Here is a 24,941-nt window from a genome sequence, read left to right as displayed (position 1 = left end):
GGGACTGACTAGAGATAGGCTGCTTTGTGGCACAGAATGTTAGATTAGATGGCCTGAATTATTATTATTTATTAAATTTTGTATGCCGCCCACTCTCAAAGAGACTCAGGGTGGCTTACAATAAAAGGGAGGGGGGATATAAAAAAAATAAACAACAGTTTAAAATTACACAACAGTCACAAACCTGAAGTGGGGCTGGACAACTCAACAGCCCCAGGCCTGCCGGAACAGACAAGTCTTAGTCGCTTTGCGGAAGGCCGGAAGGGTAGTGAGGGTCCGGATCTCAATGGGGAGCTCGTTCCAGAGGGCCGGAGCTGCAACAGAGAAGGACCTCCCACGGGGTGTCGCCAGCCGACATTGGCTGGCAGATGGAATCCGGAGAAGGCCTAGTCTGTGCGATCTGATCGGTCTTTGGGAGAATTAAACATCTCTTTTTATAATTTTAATTTACTGAATAAGTTCATTGAACTGTAGTTAAGGTGTTGGACTAGACTTAAATCTACCTTTAACCATAGAAACTCACTGGGTGATTTTGGATCAGTTGCTAAGACAACCCAATTCTCAAAGTAGTAGTTACAGCACAACCCAATTCACAGAGTCGCGGTTGTAGTAAAGACCATAAAAGAGTATACCATCTTCAGCCCTTGGAGAAACGATGGGTTTATGAATCTAACAAACCAACAAGCAAGCATAAACTAGTCACACTTGTCAAATTTATATAAAACACTAAGCCACAAACTAACTAGCTACATTTTGGTCACAAACAGTACGTTGCATGAGATTGCCAGTGTCCATGCTTTTCCGATCCTCTTAGAATTTTAAAAAGATCTTGATTTGTTGATTTTACTTAAGTGTGTTAAGAGAATGCAACCAATTATAACTGATTCAGTATCTTGTACTTAACAAAATCATTGGTATCTGGATGAGTTGACATGTCTCACAATGCCATCACACACATACTGTGACTCATATGCTTCCATCGGACACAAGTGCACAATGATGGGAATTGTGTAATGATGTCACCATGGGCATGCCATCATTTTGACATGATCTTGGTTTGCTGCAGATGTCCATCATCTAACCTAGGACAAATCAGCCGCCTGAATTTCCTCCCAACCTTTCCCTCAATAGTGAAAAATACTCTATATTTGGACTGGAGGAAAGGAAGTCAGAAAACGCAAAGACCAAAGCAGCTATAAGACACGCTACTACAGCTAAAAATAAAAAGTGTTATTATCAAAAATGAGCAGCAGTGCCTAGTTACGTTATGAGAGATGCATGTGTGACTTTGAACATTTGCATTTGTCCCTCGATAACTTACCATTTGGTTGGTGGCAAGATGATCAGAGCTGGCATCAGCAGGTTTTCACGTGTTTGTCTTTAGGCAATGGAAAATTGCTGGCAGGAGCAGTGTTTGCCTTTCTTTCTTTCTAGGGAAAAATCAAAAGAGTTAGATCAAAGCCTATAGTGCTGACTCTTCTTGCTGAGTTTGGCACTGTTAGGAGTCTGCTTTAGTACTATTGATATAACAATGCTTGCAGGCTTCAGTAGCATAAAAGATGACAAATGCTGGAAGGTCAGAATCATTGGAATGATTCTTTCTATTAATTCAAATGTTTAACACTATTTTGCAAGTTGCATATTTAAGAATCTTAAAAATTTACCATAATTGATAATTATGCACCCCAATGGTTGCAAGAAAGTTTAGGAGTTATTAATACAGTTAAAATTTTGATATCAAGGTTCTGTAACTGTAGGCTAGAAAGGTGCTGTTGTTTAAAGCAACAAAAATAAATAAATAAAGGTAATTCTCAACTTATGACCACAATTGAGCCCAAAATTTATGTTATTAAGTGAGAAATTTGTTCAGTGAGTTTTGCCCTATTTTATACTTTTCTTGCCACATTTTGTTAAGTGAATTGCTGCAATTAGTAATCTGATTGTGAAGTGAATCTGATTTTCCCATTGAGTTGCAAAAGGTGACCTCGGGACACTGCAATTATCATAAACGTGAGTCAGCATTCAAGCAACCGAATGTAAAACACCTGACGATGGGGATGGTCATAAGTGTGAAAAATAGTTATAAGTCACAGTACCGTTGTAACTTTGAACAATCGTTAAGGGAACTGTTGCAAGTCGAGAACTATCTGTAAGACTTATGGAGAAGAACACTGAGTAAATAGAGACCATAGACCAGGGGTGACAAATTCATGTTGTCACGTTGTCACATGATGTATCGGGACTCCCCCCCCTTTGCTAAAATGGGCATGGGTGTGGCCAGTGTGTAACATGGCCAGCCTGTGGGCTGGGAGTTTGACTGCCCTATCATAGACCATAATAATAAAATAAGCTGGACAGTCAAATTAGACATCTAAAAACTGAAGGGCCTCTTTTCTCCAAAAGTAAAGATACAGAAATGAAACCTAGGAGCTAGAAAAATATAAAAATATGAACTGTGAGTATGCAGAAAAAGTGACACGTGGGACAGAAATCCAGCTAGGCTTGATACTATGATAAGGAAGGAGAAAGGAAGAATGCACCCAGGTAATGTATCATTCAAACATAGCCATAGTCAGTTGGAAACACATTGGAAACAGGTGTTTCATAGAAAACAAATGGATAAAGTTTAGTGAATCTCAACAGAATACAAACTATTAATTGGAACCAAATGCGTTGCTTAAGCTAGAAAATCCATCTCATAAAAGGCCATCCTTTTCTCAAAGGACTTCAACGTATAGTCCTTTGAAATCAATTCATTACCAGGAGATCACCTGGAAATTAGTTTCTCCAGGAACATTGTCCAAGTTAAGCCTGTTCAATTAATTCTTGACTCAGACATCGCCTTTCTCTCAACCAATCTCCTCAGTCATAATTTCATCACTTTCTTCTCTCTCTCCTGTCTTTTCCCTATTAGTCATCTGTAATATCTTATAGCACCACCCAACCATTGCTATGGCAATGTAATGCCAGTCATAATTAGTGATACGTTGCCTCAACCATAGACGGTTGATTCTGTAAGACACTGTAAATCAGTGTTTCTCAACCTTGGCAACTTGAAGATGTCTGGACTTCAACTCCCAGAATTCCCCAGCCAGCGAATGCTGGCTGGGGAATTCTGGGAATTGAAGTTCAGACATCTTCAAGTTGCCAAGGTTGAGAAACACTGCTGTAAATATTAGCTAATGTGAAAATGGCCCATTTCTCTCTCACTCTCTCTACACAAATATACTTTTTCTCTACAAATATTATACCATCACAACACAATAGCCCTTTTCACAAAGTCGTTGGGGGTTTATTTATTCATATTTTTACAAAAAACGTGAGGCAGAAAACACACACAATACTCCTCCCTCCTGATATTTTCCACAACAACCCTGTGAGGTGGATTGGGCTGAGAGAGAGAGAGACTGGCCCAAAGTCACCCAGCTGGCTTTAAAGGCTAAGACAAGAAAACGGGCTGTTCCGGCCTCCGGAGGGCCTTGGGGGTGGGGGAGGCTCGTGGGGTCCGGGGAGGCTATTTTCTCCCTCCCCAGGCTCCTAGAAAGCCTCCAGAGCAGTGTTTCTCAACCTTGGTCACTTGAAGATGTCCGGACGTCAACTCCCAGAATTCCCCAGCCAGCATTCTTCAACTCCAATTCTGGGAGTTGAAGTCCGGACATCTTCAAGTGGCCAAGGTTGAGAAACACTGCTCTGGAGCCTGGGGAGAGCAAAAAACAGGTCCACCGTGCCATTTTGTGCCAAAGGCACAAGTGGTGGGTTGCGCACATGTGCAGGGGAAAGGAGCATACAATTCTGGGTGTGGCCATGTGTGTGCGCAACCCCCCCCCCCACTCCCCTCACTTTTGGCACACAATTGCAAAAAGGTTAGCCATCACTGCATTAAAGCGTCCGGGGAGAAGAAATTATGTATTGATTCATTAAATCTGTAGCATATATAACCTTCAATTCACTCTGGCAATTTCCATGCTTGTAGGTTGTATTCACTTTTGCCAGTAAACATAGCAGATATGTAATTTTGTCTCCCTTCAAGACAGTTTGATATATGCACAATAGATTATGCTGATTTATGTAAAATGCATGCAGTTATCACTGGTATTTTACAAGAAAAAAGGACAGCTTGGAATTTCCTTTTGGAATTAAATAATAATTCTGCTGACATAGCAAACATCTCCAAAGCTTCATTCAGTAATAATATCTTAAAATTGTAACTGACAAGATAGTGATTTACTGAAGTGTAGTTAAGAGAAATGAATGAAGTTAAGGATAATTAATTGCTGGGTTCTGGCATCCTAAACCCCCCAAGTTTAATTTGTTTTGTTGGCCAAATCCCTAGTTACATTTAACTTATGGACAACAATGTAATGCAACATATTTTTAACCTATTGATGTTACATTGCAAAGTCCAACTTATATTGATTAAGAAAAAACATATGGAAAAGTATGTCATTAATCTTTTATTTAATTTCCTATTGCATTTTTAGGTTTGTTCCGTCGTTTATAATAATAAAATTCAGAATAAAACTGCATTAAAACCAGCTATTAAAAGTAACAGTTTGGGGGAAAATATGCCTGAAAAAACAGGCATTTTTAGCTTCTTTCCTAATTCCCAGGTATGTAGAATTTCTACAGAGAACATACTATAGATTGGAAACCACAGGGGGGAAGCCAATTCCTATATACTTAATAGCTGAGCTTTTGGCAACGGAGGCATCCTTTGAAAGCATCTCCTATTGATCTAAATAAATATGCAAGTGTATAATGAGGAGGCTATTAGTCTCCAAGCCATTTGGAGTTTTACAAATAGAATCAGCACTTTAAATTCAGTCCATAAGCAACTGACAGTGTAATACTGTGCCTTGCTCTCTTCAGCAATCCATCTACCTCATTTTTTGCTATATATGGCAATTTCTGAATACTTTTCAGGGATAGTCCTAATATCAAGGAATGCTTTAAAAACCCTATGATGAGGTAATGATGAACAGGTCATTAGATACCCAGACTAGCAGTTTATTGCATCTTTTACTTGTTTCTGTGATGATACAGATCTAATAGGGACAACTTTTATATATTCATTGAGATGCCTGGATGATCCTACAGGTCTCTATTGTGAATTGAGCATTAATGACTACCAGGGAAGAGCGAACAATTGAGAAGAAATGCATTCCTGGTAACTTGTCAGCATAGCTAGAGATGATGGTGGTCCAACAATGTTGAAAGATAATTATTTGGAGAAGTCTGACGTATTGTCTTAAAGCCACTGCACATTCTTAGCTTCTACTTCTTTGCAGGAGAGGTACCGTATCCTATTATCTCACATGCAGTATCACTAGTTGAATTTTTGCTCTTCAGGTATCTCTACAGTTGTCAACGGTCTGGCTAATGAGCCCAAGAAATATAAACATTCTTGAGAATTTTGTAATCCCAAAAGTAAAACTTTATTGGATACACCATTCTGGCACTGAAGAAATAAAACCATCTCTGAGGTTTTCCCATGCAAAGCTACACAGTTAAACATTAATTTCCCCTCCCTCTCACCCATAGTCATCACACTGTCCAATTATGAATCAGTCTTTTGTTTTGAGAACAGTTCATTTCTTTGTCGGACACCTGAAGTAGTGAACTTGATGGGTTCTTGGTTCACATGATCTATTCTTGGATCATCTGCATTCCTTCTCACTCTCCTCCCCACAAGTTCATTGGTAAGTTGAGTAGCGATAAGTGTGAAATGGTTCAGAAGAAGTTGAAACTTGACATGTGCAAAAAGTACAATTTAATTGATTTTGGGTATGTGCAGATCACAGGAAACTAAAAGGATCACAGGAAACCGTGACCCCACAAAAGGGTGAACGACAAAACCGTGCCGACTAAACCGCGTCGCTAAAACCACGATGTCATCAACACGCCAACAACAGCGCGCCGACAACAGCACGCCGACAGAAGCGCGATTTAAGTTAAGGTTTAGGTTTAGGTTTAGGTTTAGGTTTAGGGTTAGGGTTAGGTTTAGGGTTAGGGTTACAGTGCGCTTCTGTCGGCGCGGTGTTGTCGGCGCGCTTCAGCGCTCATTCGTTGGCACGCTTTAGAACTTGCGGTTTTGTCACCGCGGTTTAGTCAGGCGCACTTTTGTCGTTCGCCCTTTTGTGGGTGAACCACAGGAAACCACTGAAGAGGCTTCTTAATGACTTTTCCCATAGCTATTTGATCTATATGAGTTATAATGGCCCTTGGTTTTTTAGCTTTCCCTGACTTCTGTTGCAGCCCTTTGCCATATAGAATACTATGTATGCTATTGATTCCCAGTCTGTTTGAGTGCAGTAGGTAATTCATGATGGATGCTTCCAATTAAAACAAATCATTAAAAAATACTTTAAAAGGCCAAAAACGTAGAAAACCAACAAATGCCATACAAAGTGATGCCTTCAACCGACTGTGTAAGTCCATCTGAAGGTGTCACCCTGTGTCTTTTTTTTGGTTCATCTTTTTGGATCCTTTGCTGGTTGTTAATATCAATATGAGCAGGTGGTACCTACTTGCAGCTTGGTAGACTTGAGAGAAGTGCAACTTCAGAGTTTCTAGGCCTTTCCTTATTGACATTTGGCTTGCACACAATGCCAACAAGAATCTTGTTCATCTTTTGCAAGACCTTGACAAGAAATGCTGCTACCCCCTAGGAGTTGACAATGTTGATAAAACAAATACTGTTGTTGTTTTTTTTAAAAATACCAAGGTCCTATTACGGTCATATGTACCATAGTGTATGCATGTGCCATTTTGCCAACCTCTGACTCCTGTGGTGAGCCTCAAAATCTTTCTGTGAAGTGGTCTAAATAAAGGATTTTGGTTAGGCAGCCTGATTCATACCGTGATTCCATGTACCTCATCGGAGAAGTTAAAACCTTGGATGCTCAGCTCAGAGGTCCCACAGGGTACTAAGCCAAACCCAAGTAAACCATTTAGCACACATTAGCTGAGCTATTGTAGCTATATAATAAATGGGTTAGATTGCTGGCTTTAAAATCTTACGTATATTGTATGTTTCTATATTTTTCTCTATTGGCGCACAACCTCTTATCCTACCAGGTTAAGGTAATCTTTAGGAGAAAAATGAAATCTCTAACAGTGACATTGAGTTCTGATGGCATCAATTTGTGCAGGAATGTCGACAAAATCTAGAAGATTTTTTTAACATAATTGTATGGCGAGTCAATGCTATGTCAGAATTCCAAATAGCATCCAAAATTAAATCAGAGTCCGAGGCAAAGGATTCCTCAAAGTTCCAATTTATTAAAAGAGCCATGTTGGCACATCTGGGAAAACCCGAATCTGAAAGCTTCCAAGTTTTCCTCACCCAGTGGAAAGTTCAGGATCCTGCTCCAATACCCACAAGTTCATCACATAGTCCAATCTTCCACTGCCATGAAGACAGATTCCTCCCGTCCTGTTCCGGCCAGGTGCAGAGACAAAGATGACCTTGAGTTTCTAAGAAGAATGTTATTGTGGCTACATATCACTCAACTCTGTATAATTTCCCCCTCCCATTTCCCCATAATAGAAGGTAGACAGTAGAAATTGTGGCAGGTCTGAAGTCCAAAAGAAAAGATGGCTTGCAGGCATGACATGCTATATATTAAACATTGTATAATAGCATATATTATAAACAACTTCAACAAGCAGGAACAAGGCAATAGAGATAATAGAAATTGAATATTTCTCCCCCAGCTTCATAGAAAGGTTGGCTGTGACAAATATAATCGGAAGACCAAACATGCAAGAAAAATACCTGCCGTGAAGTTCCCCAGTCGTTTTTAATTTCCCCCAATATCTGTCTTCCACACGTTATAACAGTTATTAGTTGAATTATTGTTATTTAACAAGTAAATTCTAAAGTGCTTGCATGAAGGTTTGAATTAAGAACGCCTGATATTTATCAACTTAGAGTGCTGCAACAACACTAAATCTTACACTGAACAATACAAGCAGCCTTTTTAAAAACTTGTTTTACTTAATTAACAGCAAGTGCTACTTTGTTTTGTCGTCTTGCTTCAGAATTGTGGCATATTACTGTATTTATTTAAATACCTATAGCCTTCTTTTATAAGGGTGGCTCAGTGGCTATGACGCTGAGCTTGTTGATCAGAAAGGTCGGAGGTTTGGCGGTTCAAATCCGTAGAGCTGCGTAACAGAGTGAGTTCCCGTTACTTATCCCAGCTTCTGCCAACCTAGCAGTTCAAAAGCATGTAAAAATGCAAGTAGAAAAATAGGATCCACCTTTGGTAGGAAGGTAACAGTGTTCTGTGCACCTTTGGTGTTGAGTCAGGCCGGCCATATGACCACGGAGACGTCTTCGGACAACGCTGGTTCTTCGGCTTCGAAATGGAGATGAGCACCGCCCCCTAGAGTTGGGAGCGACTAGCACAGAAGTGCAAGGGGAACTTTTACCTTCCTTTGTAGAAAAAAAATTGCAACTAGAAATCTATCTGGTATTAAAATGACTCTAATAATGCCAGCTTTTAAAGAATCTGTGAAGATTCCATACATTAATTTAATTTTTCCTCTGAATGCATAGGTACTCCTCGACTTACCACAGTTCATTTAATGACCAATCAAAGTTACAACCACAGTGAAAAAAAAGGGAGTTAAAACTGGTTTTCACACTTACGACTTTCGCAGCAACCCCTTGGTCCCGTGATCAAAATTCAGATGCTTGGCAACTGGCTCATATATATGATGGGTGCAGTGTCTAGAGATCATGCGATCCCCTTTTGTGACCTTCTGACAGGCAAAGTCAATGGGGAAACCAGTTTCACCTAACAACCCATGTTACTAATTTAACAACTGCAGTGATTCACTTAACAACCATGGCAAGAAAAGTCGTAAAATGGGGCAAAACTCACTTAACAAATGTTTCGCGTTTGGGGTCAACTGTGGTCGTTTGGGCTCAACTGTGGTTGTAAGTTGAGGACAACCTGTATCTGGTGGCTGTTGTGACTCGGCTAGAGCCTTGGGAGCTGTTATGAGACACTGACAGTGAGGGGGCTTTTGAGTCATGTTTGGAAGAGGAGGAGGGTTCTGGACAGGGGTCTGCCTCCGAGCAGGGCTCAGAGAGACTAGTTGTTCCCCAGGTAATGGCTGAGCCTTGGGCCAGTGGGGAGGACATAAGAGAGACTGAGCCTTGGAGCAGTGGGGAGGAGACAAGAGAGGCTGAGCAAGAACCCTTCTGTGAGTATTTTCAGGATGCACGTAGGAGACGAGCTGACAGATGCAAGGCACAATGGAGGACTCCGAGGAGGTGATTGCAACCAGATGTGCCTCGTTAGAGGCTTCCCTTAGGGATAAAAGGACTGGTGGTGCCACGCCCAGCTTGCAGAAGTCAACGTTCCTTGATCCTGGATTGTGGTTTCTTTGCTGTGCACTTCAAAAAGTGTTTGGACTTCTGTAACCCTGATTCGTAGAGACTTTGGAAAGAAGGGCTTTGCTTCCGTTTGGATTCTTCTTGTATTTACCGTAAGAAAGATTTATGTTGGAGTCCGTTTATCTTCTGGCAGAGACTTTAATTAGTTTAGTTTGGCTCGCAGCCATTTTGAAACTGAGAACTGATAAAGAGAATTCCCTTTCCTTTTATTTGCCTGTCGTCTGTTAACAAGTGAAGGAGGGGGGAACAGAACAGGTGGCTATGCCTAGTTTCAATTAGAAGTAGGATTTCAGTATTTCGGATAGGAAGGGGAGTCTTAAGTTTTGAGATGTTTGGTTTTAATTGTAATTTTATAAAACTTTATTTCATTTATGTCGCCTGCAGGTTAGAGCCGTGATGGTGAACCTATGGCATGTGTGCCACAGGTGGCACATAGAGCCCTCTTTGTGGGCATGCCAGCTGTTGCCCCAACCCAGCTCCACCATGCATGTGCGTGTTCCTCTCGCCAGTCAGTTGGTCTTTGGGTCTCTGACATGTATGTGTACCTATTGTGTACCTTGATTAATTTGTCTACATTCCACTTCAAACTTGCATTTGTGTCTGCATACATTGATATACTAAAGATTATATTTTCTAACTATTTATACATTATAGTTCACACATACACACATCCATTTCTGCCATAAAAGTTGCTAGGATCATCCTAGGTGATCATGCTGTATTTCAGTTTGGAGTTTGGGCTTGTCATGGACTAATAATTCCTCAGCTGACCATTTAGTGAATGGCATTCGTTCAGACTACAGCATTAGTGAAAAATGATCTGCCAATCTAAGCATTTGGTAGTATCAAAAGTCACTTAGAGATAAAGGAGGAACAAAATAGGAATACTACCACTATTCCAATTCTGTCAGAAATAATAAGAATTACTTACAAGTGGAGGTAATGCCATCTTCACTATATCCAGGTTGAAAATTACACTGAAAGGAGTCCAGATAATTTGCTTCCTCCAGGACCTTCTGAAGCTGCAAGTATTTCTCCCAAGGACAAAAATTTTACCATATCACTGGATGAAGCAATGTTTCTTGAGGATAGAATAGATCACCCTCTCCTTGAATGCAGACAGGACTACATTCTCACTGAAGATGAATTTGCCACTGTCTACAGTAGGCCCAACTACATGTCTTTTTTCAGACTGATTAGAAAAACGTCCAGCCAGGGAGAATATATAGCTGTACGGATTTAACCAGTTTAGTTTCATCAAAACTGATGTATCCATGTACTTCCCTGGAGCCATGGAACATTGCTTTCTTGCATTCTCATTTCCGAACCCCTCTGAGAGAACCACAGTCTGAATGCATTTGAATAATTAAGTTTTGGTTGCCACGATGTAAAAAAGATGTGGAGACTCTAGAAAGAGTGCAGAGAAGAGCAACAAAGATGATTAGGGGACTGGAGGCTAAAATATATGAGGAACGGTTGCAGGAACTGGGTAGGTCTAGTTTAATGAAAAGAAGGACTAGGGGAGACATGACAGCAGTGCTCCAATATCTCAGGGGTTGCCACAAAGAAGAGGGAGTCAAACTATTTTCCAAAGCACCTGAGGGCAGAACAAGAAGCAATGGGTGCAAGCTAATTAAGGAGAGAAGCAACTTAGAACTGAGGAGAAATTTCCTGACAGAACAATTAATCAGTGGAATGGCTTGCCTCCAGAAGTTATGAATGCCCCAACACTGAAAGTCTTTAAGAAGATGTTGGATAGCCATTTGTCTGAAACGGTATAGGGTTTCCTGCCTAGGCAGGGGGTTGGACTAGAAGACCTCCAAGGTCCCTTCCAACTCTGCTATTGTATTGTATTGTATTGTATTGTATTGTAATTATATCAAGTTTACTAGTGCTCATACCTAAATGTCAAAGCAACTCTACATGATAAATATATGGTTGTTTCCTTGAATTTAAAGAGAAAAGATTTTCAAATTAAGTGTTCACTGGCGTCCGACATCAGGTACTAACTTAGAAAAATCAGAGTCAAATGCCAGCATCTTCAGAAGATATTAATATCTTCTTAAAAGGATGTTTGTAAGTAATGTAAGTAATCATTCTTCATGCTAAGCCATAGTATAGATTGTTTTTGGCTTAATGTGATATGTAAATAATTTAGCTGTATCTGTAAAACAGGCCACTACTTCTTGCTTAAAAATCATTTTTTTTCCTTAAAAAAAAAAGAATCCTAAGTTGTCATTGTGGTTGATATCTGCTATTTAAAATGCTTTGAGTACTTTGTCATGGTAATTTATTGTTTATTTGGATATGCAATCTTTCTGTGTTTATTGCCCCAGGTGACTTCTATGAAATATGTAAAATCCATGTATTACAAGAATTATGTAATTCCCAGAGCCCTTTACAAATAAAACGTTACAAGTATTAGCAAACAGCAAACAGCAGACAGGATGACCTCTTTTCCAAGTACCACGGTGAGGACTCCATATTCATAACTATAACTATCAAAGCTCTGTGTTGTATACCTAGAGTAGAAACATAAAGTATCTGCAAAAATTTGGATGAGCTGCAAAAATTTGGATGTCCACAGGATGGCAAGAAAGAGCCAAGACTCTTCTCTCTTGGCTGCAATCTGTATTTATGGATTTAGGTCTTCTTCAATGGCTGTGAAAATTGAGATTGAGATGCTTTATTTGTATGCTGCCCTTTTCCCTGGGGGGACTCATTGGCCTCCTAAAGTTCAAGATTGTGAAAATTACTGTATTTTTGGAGTATAAGATGCACTGGAGTATAAGGCACACCAAAGTTTTGAAGAAGTAAATAAAAAAAAAGTTTTTGCACTCTGCAAACCTCCCAAAACAGACCATTTTTTGCAAAATGGGCCTATTTTTTGGTCAAAAAAAGGGCATGAATAGCCCTTAGGAGGCTTGTAGAGTGCTCCTGATGGGGTGGGTGGGGGAAACGAGCAAAAAATGGCCCACTTTTTGCAAAAACAGGCCCACTTTTTGTCAAAAAAAGGGGGCATGGATAGCCTTTAGGAGGCTTATAGAGTGCTTCTGGAGACTGGGGAGGCAAAATTGAGCAAAAAATGGCCTGCTTTCTGCTCATTTTTGCCCTCCCCAGCCCCCAGGAGCTCTCTGAAAGCCTTCTAAAAGCTATGCGTGGCCATTTTGCTGAAGGGGTGGGGTTTTGAGAGGCAAAAAAATTCTGTATTCAGTGTATAAGACGCACCCAGATTTTCACCCTCTGTTTTTGAGGGGAAACGGTGCGTCTTATACTCTGAAAAATACGGTAAATGTTTTTGACCATTTTGGACTCTGTTGTACTCTTGATATCAAATTTCTGAAAAGGAAAACTGCACAAAAAATTCAAAGCAGTAGTCAACTTGAATTTAATAAAAAGCAGACAGCAAAAAGTGAATAGGCCCGTGATTGCGAGCATATGGCGAACCGGCAAAAATTTTCAGGCACCGAACTGGTACTAATGCCGGCAGGAATCCACCCCTGACAGGGACCCAATAGTGACAGTGGTAATCAAACCCAGTATCAGCAATCCTGGATCATACATCTATGAATGAATCAGTTTAAAGATGCATTGGGGAGATGTTCATTTTTAAATGCAAGATGGCAGACTATATTACAAAAATAATCCTGAAACACACATATATACATCTAGGTTGTGATATATATTCCATATCTAGTTTAAGAATCCATTGATTTGTACCAAGGTGTTTAAAAGCAATCCCATTAAAAAAATTAGAACAGGACATATACGTTTTTCAGTTTAGGTAATCATAATTTTATCTAGGTGGTCACGAAGTGTTGACATAGACTTGACACCACATTATCAGTATTTAAATCATAATTTATATACACATCGATTCATGTAAGAGAAATATGGTTCTTCTAACAAAATTGTAATTTTGGGTTACACAAATATATACATACTACCATCAGGTGGCTCTAAGCTAGATGATGCTCATATACGAGGTATCGCTCCTCCATAAATGAGAGGTAGTATATGAATAAGCATGACAATTTTGAATAGTCATTCCAAAAATTTCTCTATGTGCTTCTTTGATAACTGTGGTCCACGATACCAATATTTGCATCATATCAAAAATATTCAAAATGTGATTAACAAGAAACTTAATTTACAAGCCATTGTTCTTGAAGATAAAATTATTCCTCATCCCCCTCCCCGATTTATACCCCATTTTACTTTGCAGGAGTTTAAGATAACATTCATAGTCCACATCTTCTACTGGCCCTCACATTATTTTGGTTTGATGAGATAGGCTGGACTGGTGAATGACCTACAATCAACTAGTAAAAGCTTCTATGATGGAGGATAAACTAGTATTTCTAGTTGTAGGCTAACACTTTAACAATTGTACCAGGGGTAGGTTTCAACCAGTTTGCGGCGGTCCCCGCGAACCGGTTGGTCGGCGAACCCGGAAGTAAGTAACTTCCGGGAACGGCGAAGGGCCCACCCGCCCGCCCGCGCTCCTTACCAGTCTTTGAAGGCTTCTGTGCTTCCACGCAGGCGCATGGCACATACAGCACCTGCGTGATTCTCCGCGAGCAGCTGGATGGCACATACAGCGCCTGCGCGATTCTCCGCGAGCAGCTGGAGCATCGCGCAGGCACTAAGACGCATGAGTGAACTGCACGCGTGCATGAGGACGCCGCTGGCCTCGTTCCAACCGAACCGGTTGGAACAGGATTAGCAACCCACCACTGAATTGTACCCTATTGATTGTTTAAAATGAGCATTTTAAATCTGTCCAAACATGATGGCTAGAGACTAATGTGCTGTGAAAATACAAGTGTTAGATTATCAGGACCCTATTGAAGACACACAAATTTTGGAAAGGTTTGTGTGAATTAGATGCAATATTTAGTTTTTAATGAACAGCTATCCCTTCTTGAAAGAAGAATCTACAAGATTTAAAATTATAATAATAATTATATAATAATAATTTTATTATTATAATAAAACCCCTGTGCAATCCTTGAGAACTATAAGAATGTGGGGGAACCCACCTTTCCTAATTAAGACCGTTTCAAGGAACAATATCTCATCAAGAAGCCTGGGGAATATAATTAAGGTTATGAACTGCCACATGAATACAAGAGACCTTCTTTTTTAGTTTTTCAAACCACACATGAATGTTATGACTTCGGTTTTGTCTGCCTGCATTTAGATAACTCTGAGCAATGGATGAGTCATTTCTTTTCATGTGTGAATTAGTGCTATTGTGTTCCATAATCTGTTCTCAAAGATGAAGTCTTCCTAGCTTGCTTTAAAGTTGTATATCTGTGTGATATAGTCTCTCTAGGCAAGCTTTCAAAACAAAGAGCATTTCCTTCAGAGCTTGCAACAGAACATTTCATTGCTCCACTTAGGAAAAAAAAAAGGAGAGAGAAGAGTAGATTTTTTACAGCTTTGTTGGAGCCAGAAATCCACCTGCTCCCAGTATCAGATGTACCAAGGCAACACCATAGAATTATGGAATTGGAAAAAGTCTCTAGAATCACCTAATCCAGGGGTGGTCAAACTCGTGCTGGCCACACCCATGTCCGGTTTAGCGAAGGGGAAAAAAGTTGCGATATGTCATGTGACAATGCTTTGACAATGCAGGTTTGACACCCCTTATCTAGTCCAACTCTCTGCAGTATGCAGAAAATCCAATTAAACTATCCTCAAGAATAGCGTCTTCTTAAAAAAAAAACCAGAGATGGGGAACTTAGAGCTGTAGATACATTATTCTATTACTGCACAGATCTCATTGTCAGGAAAATTTTTTATTAAAACAAAATTTAGCTGCAACCTAAGAGCCATTATTTCTAGCCCGAATTCTGTAGGATGATACAGTAATTTGGACAAAACATACCTACAAATAAAAATACGTACAGCCTTTCCCAAAAATAATCGTGATAAATCTAGATAATGATGCAGGCCACGTATCTGCCAATGTTGTTCTTCTCGCTACAGTCTGCTTTGCACGGCTGCTTTCTTTTTTTGTTTCAGCAGGTGCTTCCATAACTAGATAGTGGAGGAATATCAAAAATAGAAACAGGTGGCTCTTAATTTTGGCACATTAACTTTCTAGAGCAGGAGTGTCAAACTCAAGGCCTGTGGGGCTGCCCTGGTCTATCCAGTGTGAAGAGGAAACATGCTAACAGTTTGGGAAGTGGCGTCAAGCTGGCCATATCCCTTCAGTTGGCCACACCCAACCTGTTGCCCCCCCCCAAAGGTCAATCACAGCCCTGATGTGGCCCTTAATGAAACTGAGTTTGACACTCGTTCTATAGCATGTCAAGATGAGGAAAGTAAACTAGCCACTTGGTTCAGCAGAAAGGATGTGAGAAAAACCAAAAGATTGAAGCATTTGACTTCTGGAGAAAGAATAGTTCCTCAGGTGGAGGCGGAGTCAAAAGGGGCATTCACCCCACTACAACCCACTGCTGTGCAACCACAGAAGCAGCACTATGAAATAATTGTCACAGCACTTCTTCTGAACTACATTTTGCCTGGCAGAGTGCTGCAGGAGGTTGAGTGCTGTCATGCCCCCTGGCCACGCCCACCTACCCTCCCACTCCCACCCAGCCAATCATTTGGGCAGAGAACTGGTTGTTAAATTATTTGAATCCCACCACTGATCTCACCCCAATGGGATTGACGTGCCCTCTTGTTCTAGTAGAAGGGCACGCTGTGGACCCTGTCAGCCAAGGAAATCCAGCTGGCAGGGCCCAGGAGAAGAGCCTTTTCTGCTATCCCTCCCTCCCCTTTGGCACATTGAACTCCTGGAGGTAAATTCTGCCACCATCCTCCTGACCTTCTGAAAGGGCCTTAAAACCTGACTCTTGCCAATTGGCCTGGGGCCTTAGATTGGCGTGTGCCATTCTGGAAGTGGTTAGTCGATTCAATCAAAAATCCCACGTCCACCTCATTTTATAGTTCCACATTGTAGCTAATTCTCTGCTGATTTTAATGCATTTATTGTATTTCAGATTTTACAATATTGTTTTATCACGTTGTAAGGTTGTCCAAAGTCAATGTGACGGTGAGATGGGTAGCATGTAAATTTAATAAATATTTTGAAATAAATTAAAAATGATCTCCTGCACACTCGCATCCTGTTTGTCAGGTAATCTGATAGTTCTAAAGTTCCCAGGGATATTTGCTTATCTGCATCGTACCAGAGAAGAGCAATTGGTGGTTATTTTTTTTTTTTACCTGACAGTTAATGCTTAAATGGAGATGAAGCAAACTCAGGGGAAATCATCAATAACTTCTTCAATTTGTTCAACATTAAAACAGTAAAGAGAACATCATTCTCCAGCCTAATTATGGAGGCAAAATCGAGCCCAGCAATAATAGAGCAATTTATGCTCATATAGGTTTCTGATAGATCAGAGATTGGAGGATAGAACTTTTTAACGTGGCCATTTTGCTGCACCCTTAGTGAAAGATAGTGGATTTAACAAGATCAACAACATTTGAAAGGGCAGGTGATGTATCTTCCTAAGTATATATTAAATCCGAAAGTCAAAGGAAGAAATAATGAAGTGTCTACCATTGTATATAGTGTGTTTTATCAATAATGCTTGGAAGGTCTGTGAATATTCCCCTCACAAAGCTTACTTTAATGGAAATGATAATTCTGAAAAAACAAAAACATTAAGCGAAGTCATTATCAAACCAATTTTCCTGATTATTCAGGGAAGGTTTTGATTTGCAGTGAAATTATATTCATCTATTATTAATCTAACCGAGAAGTAATGTATTACAGTTACTGAGTGGAGCTGAAAGGGATTGACTTCTGAGACTTGCTCATGATTGTGCATAGATTCAGCTGTACTGCAGTAGCGTCCTCCAGAGAATCTACTAATTCCCTAAACTTAAATTGGATCACTTTATAGATCAAAGGGATCTGCTTGATGATTGGTGATAGATCAGTTTCCTCCTAAAACTTTTATTTATGCTTTCATTAGTCAGTAGAAATATATATTCCTGCTATCTACCGTACTTCAGTTTTAAGTGCGGCTTGCTATAACCCCCCCCCCCCCAATAGTACAGAGCAAGAGTGTATATTTGTATCAGGCAGCTTCCAGAAGAGATGGGTGTTTAAAGAGACAATGGCAGGGGAAGAAAAACCATCTCCAAAATCTAAGAGAAAAAAATTCTTTTGCTACAGCCAATAGTGTGCTGTTGATTCTACATATTTGTATTGAATTTTATGGTTCACATCCGACAGATTAGAATGTAGATGTCTTCTGATTCAGTGGTGACTTCCGGATCCTGTTGCAACCAGTATGCTGTGACAGGGCCGGGTGTCCGCCTTGGGCACATGCGCTGCACACGCATGGGCACATTACCATCCTGCAATGCCCCAGCTGCTCATCGGAGATCGCGCAGGTGCCATATGCTGTGCCATATGCATTCCCTCAAAAGGTGGTAAGGAAGGTGGGCAGGCGAGTGAACCCAATGAGCCACCATTCCGGTATAGTAGCCGCTGCTCCCAGCTGCCACCAGTACGGCCATACCGGGCCGTACCATCCAGAACCCACCACTGTTCTGATTCACTCATTTGTATTTTGAGTTAATTTTGGTTAAAGGCAATAATGAGAAGTGGATAAAAAGCTTGCATCCTTTTCAGCTGCAGAGAAATATGCCAAATGTATCCTGAGTGGAAAGGCAGTCAGTGTAGGCATTTTAAATGTCAGATTCTATAGACTTTCACTGAAGAAGTGGAGGTCTTCATATATTTTTACTATGCAGACTGCCTTTTAATCAAAAGAATGAGTCACTGGAGCCTCCTACTCTTCATTCACAATTGTCAATATGATACTGTGACTTTTCACAAGTGCAGAACTTCTCTTGGAAACAGGCATTTCTTTACATTTTCAAAATCTGCCATTGATTTTATAGCAATTATGAATAAATGTACAAAGCTTGAAGCAAAGATAAAAAAGCAGCCACCATAAGCTCAGAATATTTGGATCGCCTAACTACAAATGAAACAATTTCAGGTTTGAATATAATATACCCAGATATAATTTACCAGGAACATTCCTACTTTCTTGGTGGTGTTGGAAGACTGGGAAGACCTAATTGAATCATGCCTAGATAATTACAACTATATTATAATGTATTAGAATATTTTTTTCCTAGTTACTGTCCATGGATGTACTGGGCAGAATCGCCCTTCCTTGAGAAAACTCATTTCTCAGCGAAGGGTCTATTCTGAATAAAAAGAAATAGATTCAAAGCTGAGTTCAACTGCTGTTGACTTCATGACATATTCATATAGTTTTCTTTGCAACCACACAAAAATATATACTTTTCCTTAGGAGGAGGATTTTTTTTAAAATTGCAATCTTCATATTTTATGGTAGTCTTCCATCCAAGTAACTTTGAAGATCGCTCAAAATGAACGAAATGTTATAAGAATTCCTATCTGGCACAAGATAGTGTATAATCCACACACACAGGCCATTCCTAGGGAGTGCCATGTCAAAAGTTTAATTAATACATATATTTACTTATTTATAGTGTTTATAGGCTGCTACGCTTCAAATGGCTTCTGGAGGTTTCCAATGTAATAAACACATAGCACAATAAAAAAAAAACAAAAATATATCAGAAGATCTGAATAATGGCAACAACTTTTGCACATCAATTATTCTGGAACCAAAACCATTTTGCTAGCTTTCTTAAATACAAGCTGGCAAGGGCACTATAGACCTGGGTTAGTGGTTGAAGACGACTATTCCAAATAGAAAAAGACATCTCTTAGTGCCTCCTCCACCAAATTAATGTTTCAAAGGTACTTTAAGCATCTCTAGTTGCTGATTTTATTCAAAGGAATCCATTTTAAAGGGAGCAGGGTCAAAATGTTCAGTTCGAAATGCACTTGAAGAGTACTAGAAGATAATGTAGTGTGCCCAAAAGGGTACATGATTAAGCACTCATCTGACAGTCTGCGGGCCAATGCATTTTGCAACATCTATGGTTTCTAATTCAACTTCAAAGGCAGCCCCGTGTAGAGGTGGCCCTGTTGCAGTAGTCTATCTTAGCAGTGATAAGCTGTAAGTAACTGTTGCCATGCTCTCCTATTCTGGAAAGTCTGCAACTGGCACATCAGCCAAACTTGTAAAGGCTGTCGGTGGCAATCATATCCAACACTCTGGTTGCTTCTGAATTTCAGTTCTTGACTAAATACTTGGCATAATTGCCTGCCAGTTTGCTGGGAGAATCCCCAACAGCCATCGGGGTACATGAATGACTAAGTATTTGCCATTTGAACCCTGTAGAGATAATTATTGACAAACAGCTTCATTCAATCCAAAGGATGATTATGGCAAAGGATGATGGTGAGGATGATTAGGTTTGGAGAATGCCTCACTCTAAAACAACTCTTGCTGGTTTACAGTTATATCCCATATACAAGCACTCACCCCCCAACCTAAGTAGCCAAGATTTTAAAGACTTTCAGAACTTCACCAAGGTGGGATTTTCATGGATCTCAGAGATTAGGGGGATATCATTCCAGAAAGAAGACTCCTTAAAACATTCTCCATCTTCAGATTGTACATTAACAACTCTGAGGTGGAAATGAACTCAAACATATGGCTGATTGTATGAGTCAAGTTTGAAATTTCATGGGATAAGTTGATTGCTTTCATAGAGGCCATGAATTCCTCACCCTTCCCAGAACAATCTTTCTGCCTAGGAAAGGAAACAGAAAACCCAAAATAGCCAGGAAAACTCCAAAATCAGCCCAGTAATAAGATCCTAGTATTAAGGAAGGGATACTGCAATGTAACAGTGTATCTGCAATAACATATGAACCTCAAGCTTTGTTAGAAACAGCAGCAAAGCACAGAAATAACGGAGACTTAAAAATAATTGGTAATGGTAACAGTTTTGTATTATAGATCGTTCAATTGGAACATCTAAAGTCGCCTTTATTGGAGAGCCTTTACATATTTTGAGCATTAGAAGAAAACAAAAGTAAATTCTTCCTTTTAAAAAATTCCTGCCTTTAATTATTCAATGCTCTCCCTTGTGCTCTACGGTACTATGAATAGGACAGTTACAACTGAACATGCTGATCACTGATTTCCAGCCATAAATTGCAAACCACAACAATTTATTCGCAATAGATTTATTATAAAATGTTAACCCAAACATCAAAATACATTATAACTTAATACAATATTGTATGTGAAACCTAGATGACTCAGATGTTATGCAAAGTCATGGCATATTTTACTATGGTTGATAAATACTGGTAATTGTTTTCTATTTTAGTTAGCCAAATGCCATAATAAACAATCAATAGCTAATTTCACAGAACACTTTAAGTTAAAATCAAATAAAACATATTACTACTGTGGTCAAGTGAGATACATATGCCATGGCATGGTTTGCTTTTGGCTTAGTGTCTCATGTGATCCAGCCACTGTAGCTGGTAGATCATAGTTTAGGCAAGAGAGGTGGCAGTCAGTTTGCTATTGTACTTCTAGAATTAACTATTTTTAGCTCTTTATAATTTGTTGGGTATGTAAAATCCTTCATCAGTCTGCTTAGAATTTGAAAGCAATGACTGATTCCATGGTGATGTTCCCCATTTTATTAAAATAGCTTAATATGTTTTCTGTTTCCATTGTAGAACAGAAATGGACACCAATGGATTAGCCATCTGGATCATTATGACTTTTGAAGCAGTTCATGATGACAAATGTTGAATGTCTTGTTATGCAAGCATAAAATAAGCATGTTGTAAAATAGATTATTTAATTATGAATGCAAGCACAGAGGTAATTATGGTAAGCCAAGGTGTCTTTGGGGAAATTTATTGGTGTTATTAGCAGAAATTTAGGAAAGATTAGTTGATAACCAAATACACAGAATGAATTCAAGTCATGGAACTAAAAACAACAATAACCCCAAGACTTAATTAAAAGCAGGCTCAGACTTCATTTAATTCATATTTGCGTCCATTCTTGCCACACTGTGTAATGATTTATCATTACATTATGTATTTAAAACATTTTAAATTATGGCTTCAGATATTAAACTATATCATAGGCACCCTAGTATTGCTGCAAAGAAACAGGGAAGAATTAATTGCTCTAAGTATTGATTGAAAACAATAGGAATAGATACCACCTACCAGTGTGCTCATATTATTAAGTGAAGTAATTTCCTCCTATTATATTAAAAAGTGACATTAAATAGATAGTGGATTTTTTCTTAATAGTGACCCTAAAGGAAGCTAGCTGGCAATCTTCCTACTGCTTTTATGAAGGCTAATCTTATTTTGAAGATTGCTATTTAATTAACAGTGAGAGAATCAGCATGACATTGTGGTTAGAATGTCTGTGGGAGACCTGTTTTCAAAACTCTGCTTGACCATTAAACTCACTGGTTCAGTACCGATCCCTTCCCCAGGATGACAATAAAATAAGTGAGAAGGAGAAAGTGAAGTATGCATATAAATTAGTTTCCTGGTAGACTATAGGAAACTAAATAAAAGATATCTAATAAATTTTCCTTTTGGTTAGAATAGCACATTTTTCATTTACAAAGACAAAGACAGATGATCAAGTCAAGTATTGTAATGCACTGGATACTTTTCTTGAGAGGCAGTGGAAAGAAAAGGTGCATCAAAGCATGCTTTTAATTTAACATTTCACAGCTTAGTTGTGCAAATATGCTTTTAAAGTAAATGCTGACGGTTAAAGCTGTCTCCCCCTCCCCTTCAACAGCCCAGATTTAAAGCAAAGTATGGACCTATTCCTTTTGAAGTGGAGTCATAACTGAGTACTAGAAGTTTAAATTTTAAATCAAAACAAAGAAATTGCAGCTGTAATCCTAAAGACATTTGGCAACCCCTCCATTAAATTCTGAGAGATTTAGTTTTAAATAAACAAGTGTATGGTTTTATTGAAATTTATTTATTTATAAAATGTATTTATTAAAATAAATTTTAAATTAAGTACATAAAAATTTGAATGCAAAATTAATAAAAGGTAAGCTGAATTTATGGCCAAATTGCATGCAATGCCAGTATATCTGTTTATAGAGATTGTGCTCACTCAGTGATTTCTAAGCCCAACATATTGTTTGAACCTAGGAAACCAAACTATTCTGAGTCAAGAGCAGGGCCATTCTAACCCCAAAGTGAATTGTTAACTAAAATGCTTCTGGCTGATGAGCCAATATTGACTAGGGTCACTAATTCACCAAGGATGTGAGACTAAAAATGCAAACTGTCACTGGCAAGACCTAACAGTCACAGGATATGACTTCTAAACCCTTGACTGCAGCAGCTGGGAAATAGCCAAAGGCCAATAGACATTACTCTCATGGCACAACAATCATAGGATATAGGTAGTCCTCGATTTACGACCACATTTGATCCCAAAATTTATGGTTCTAAGTGAGAAATTTGTTAACTGAGTCCCCCCCCGCCCATTTTACGACTTTTCTTACCACATTTGTTAAGTGAATCATTGCAATTGTTAAGTCAGGGACATCACTGTTAAGTGAATCTGGCTTCTCCATTGACTCTGCCTGTCAGAAGGGTGCAAAAGATGATTGCGTGACTCCAGGACACTGCAACCGTCATAAAAATACAAACCAGTTGTCAAACACCTGAATGTAAATCACCTGACCATTGAGGACGCTGCCACGGTCATAAGTGTGAATAATAGTTATAGGTCAGTAACATTGTTTAGTGAATCTGGCTTCCTCATTGACTCTGCCTGTCAGAAGGGAGCAAAAGGTGATCACATCACCCCAGGACACTGCAACCGTCATAAATACGAACCAGGTATCAAACATCCAAATGCAAATCACGTGACCATGGGGATGCTGCCACTGTCATAAGTGTGAAAATCATCGTAAGTTGGTAACATGGTTAAGGGGATCTGGCTTCCCCATTGACTCTGCCTATCAGAAGGTTGGCAAAAGTGATCACACGACCACAACCGCCATAAAAATACGAACCAGTTGTCAAACATCCAAATGTAACCATTGCCTAACTAGGTGGCTCAATGGCTTAAACACTGAGCTTGTCGTTTGGTGGTTCGAATCCCTAGTACAGGTCTCCTGGTGTGAGCAGGGGGTTGGACTAGATGACCTCCAAGGTCCCTTCCAACTATGTTACTGTTTACTAAATCACGTGACCGTGGAGATGCTGCCACGGTGAAAAATAGTCACGAGTCCCCTTTCTATTCGGCGCCGTTGTCACTGCGAACGGTCACCGAAGGATTTGTTGTAAGACGAGGACTAGCCGCACTGGGCCTTGTTAGTAAGACACTAAGCTTCCAGCAGCATCTATGAGCTAAGGCGACGCGAGAGGCTGTCTTTTACCGTCGACTAACCACCCCACAAAAAAAGGGGGCGCGAAGGCAGCCGGCGGCGGGCCTTTCCGAGCGAGGAAGCCCTGATGGGGCTAACCGTCTCGAGGGGGCGGGGCTCGTTTTCGGCCTGGTGGCCCGGCGGCGCGCGGTAGCCATGGCGACGCCTGCGCCTGTCGCCCGCGAGCCGGCGGCATGTATGACCGGACTCCCCGCTCCTTCCCTCTGACGGTGGGCTGCACGAGCCCCCACCTGGGCCCCGGCTGCTACGACTTGCCTTCCCAGAACAGGCAGATCCGAGGTGAGCGGCAGGAAGGCAGGGAAACGAGCCTTGGCCTTCCCTCTCGCCCCGAAAAACCTCATCTTACTTCCCTCCCCCCCCCCGCCTCTCCGCGCGTCTCTCTATTAACATGGCAATTGTGTAGTGTAGCCGGGGATGGTGGGTGGGATGACGGCTCAAGAGGAGTGGGCTTTGCTACTGTCAACCTGGCCCTGGGAGCTTTACAGGCCAGCGATGTCTGTTCCCAAATTACAGTAGCCATCCACCAAAACAGAGGTCCCCAAACTTGGCAACTTTAAGACTTGTGGACTTCAACTCCCAGAATTCTCCAGTCAGCTATGCTATGCTATGCTGGCTGGAGAATTCTGGGAGTTGAAGTCCACAAGTCTTAAAGTTGTCAAGTTTCAAGACTTCTGCACTAAAATGTGCCCAGACCTTAACTTTCAGATAAAGGGGTTCCTGGAGCTTTAGACTGGGGAGTAATTTCCACTACACCTGCCATGAATTTAGAGTAGTGTTTCTCAAACTTGGCAACTTTAAAAGGTTGGATTTCAAGTCACAGAATTTCCTGGCTGGGATATTCAGGTAGTCTGTGAACTTATGATTGCAATTTATTTTATTTTTATTTATTTATTTAGTTTGTCACTCATGTACAAGATAACAGGAGTAAGAATAAACATGAATAAGAACAGAGGAAATGGGTACAAATAAATGGGGACAGTAGGACAGGGACCTTAGGCACGCTGGTGCGCTTATGCACGCCCCTTACAGACCTCTTAGGAATGGGGTGAGGTCAACAGTAGACAGTCGAAGGTTAAAGTTATGGGGGTTTGAGGATGTAACAACAGAGTCAGGTAGTGCAAATGTTGTGCCCAAC

General features: G+C 40.1%; 1 protein-coding gene across 3 annotated transcripts in view; it reads left to right on the top strand.

The window, feature by feature from the left end:
* Window positions 1-23,963: 23,963 nt before the first annotated feature.
* STPG2 (sperm tail PG-rich repeat containing 2) overlaps window positions 23,964-24,941 on the top strand; it is a 181,563-nt gene continuing 180,585 nt past the window's right edge. For all 3 annotated transcript variants that reach the window (XM_087723775.1, XM_087723774.1, XM_087723773.1), the window contains exon 1: window positions 23,964-24,085. In XM_087723775.1, the coding sequence (XP_087579901.1) occupies window positions 23,980-24,085 (106 nt within the window). In that variant the 5' untranslated portion in view covers window positions 23,964-23,979. The remainder of the gene's footprint in view (window positions 24,086-24,941) is intronic.

The sequence above is a fragment of the Thamnophis sirtalis genome, unplaced genomic scaffold (genome assembly GCF_051295495.1).
Source record: "Thamnophis sirtalis isolate CommonGarterSnake01/CBP01778 unplaced genomic scaffold, rThaSir2_p1.2 scaffold_10, whole genome shotgun sequence".
Classification (NCBI taxonomy): Eukaryota; Metazoa; Chordata; class Lepidosauria; order Squamata; family Natricidae; genus Thamnophis; species Thamnophis sirtalis.
This window is presented reverse-complemented; position numbering and strand designations above follow the sequence as displayed.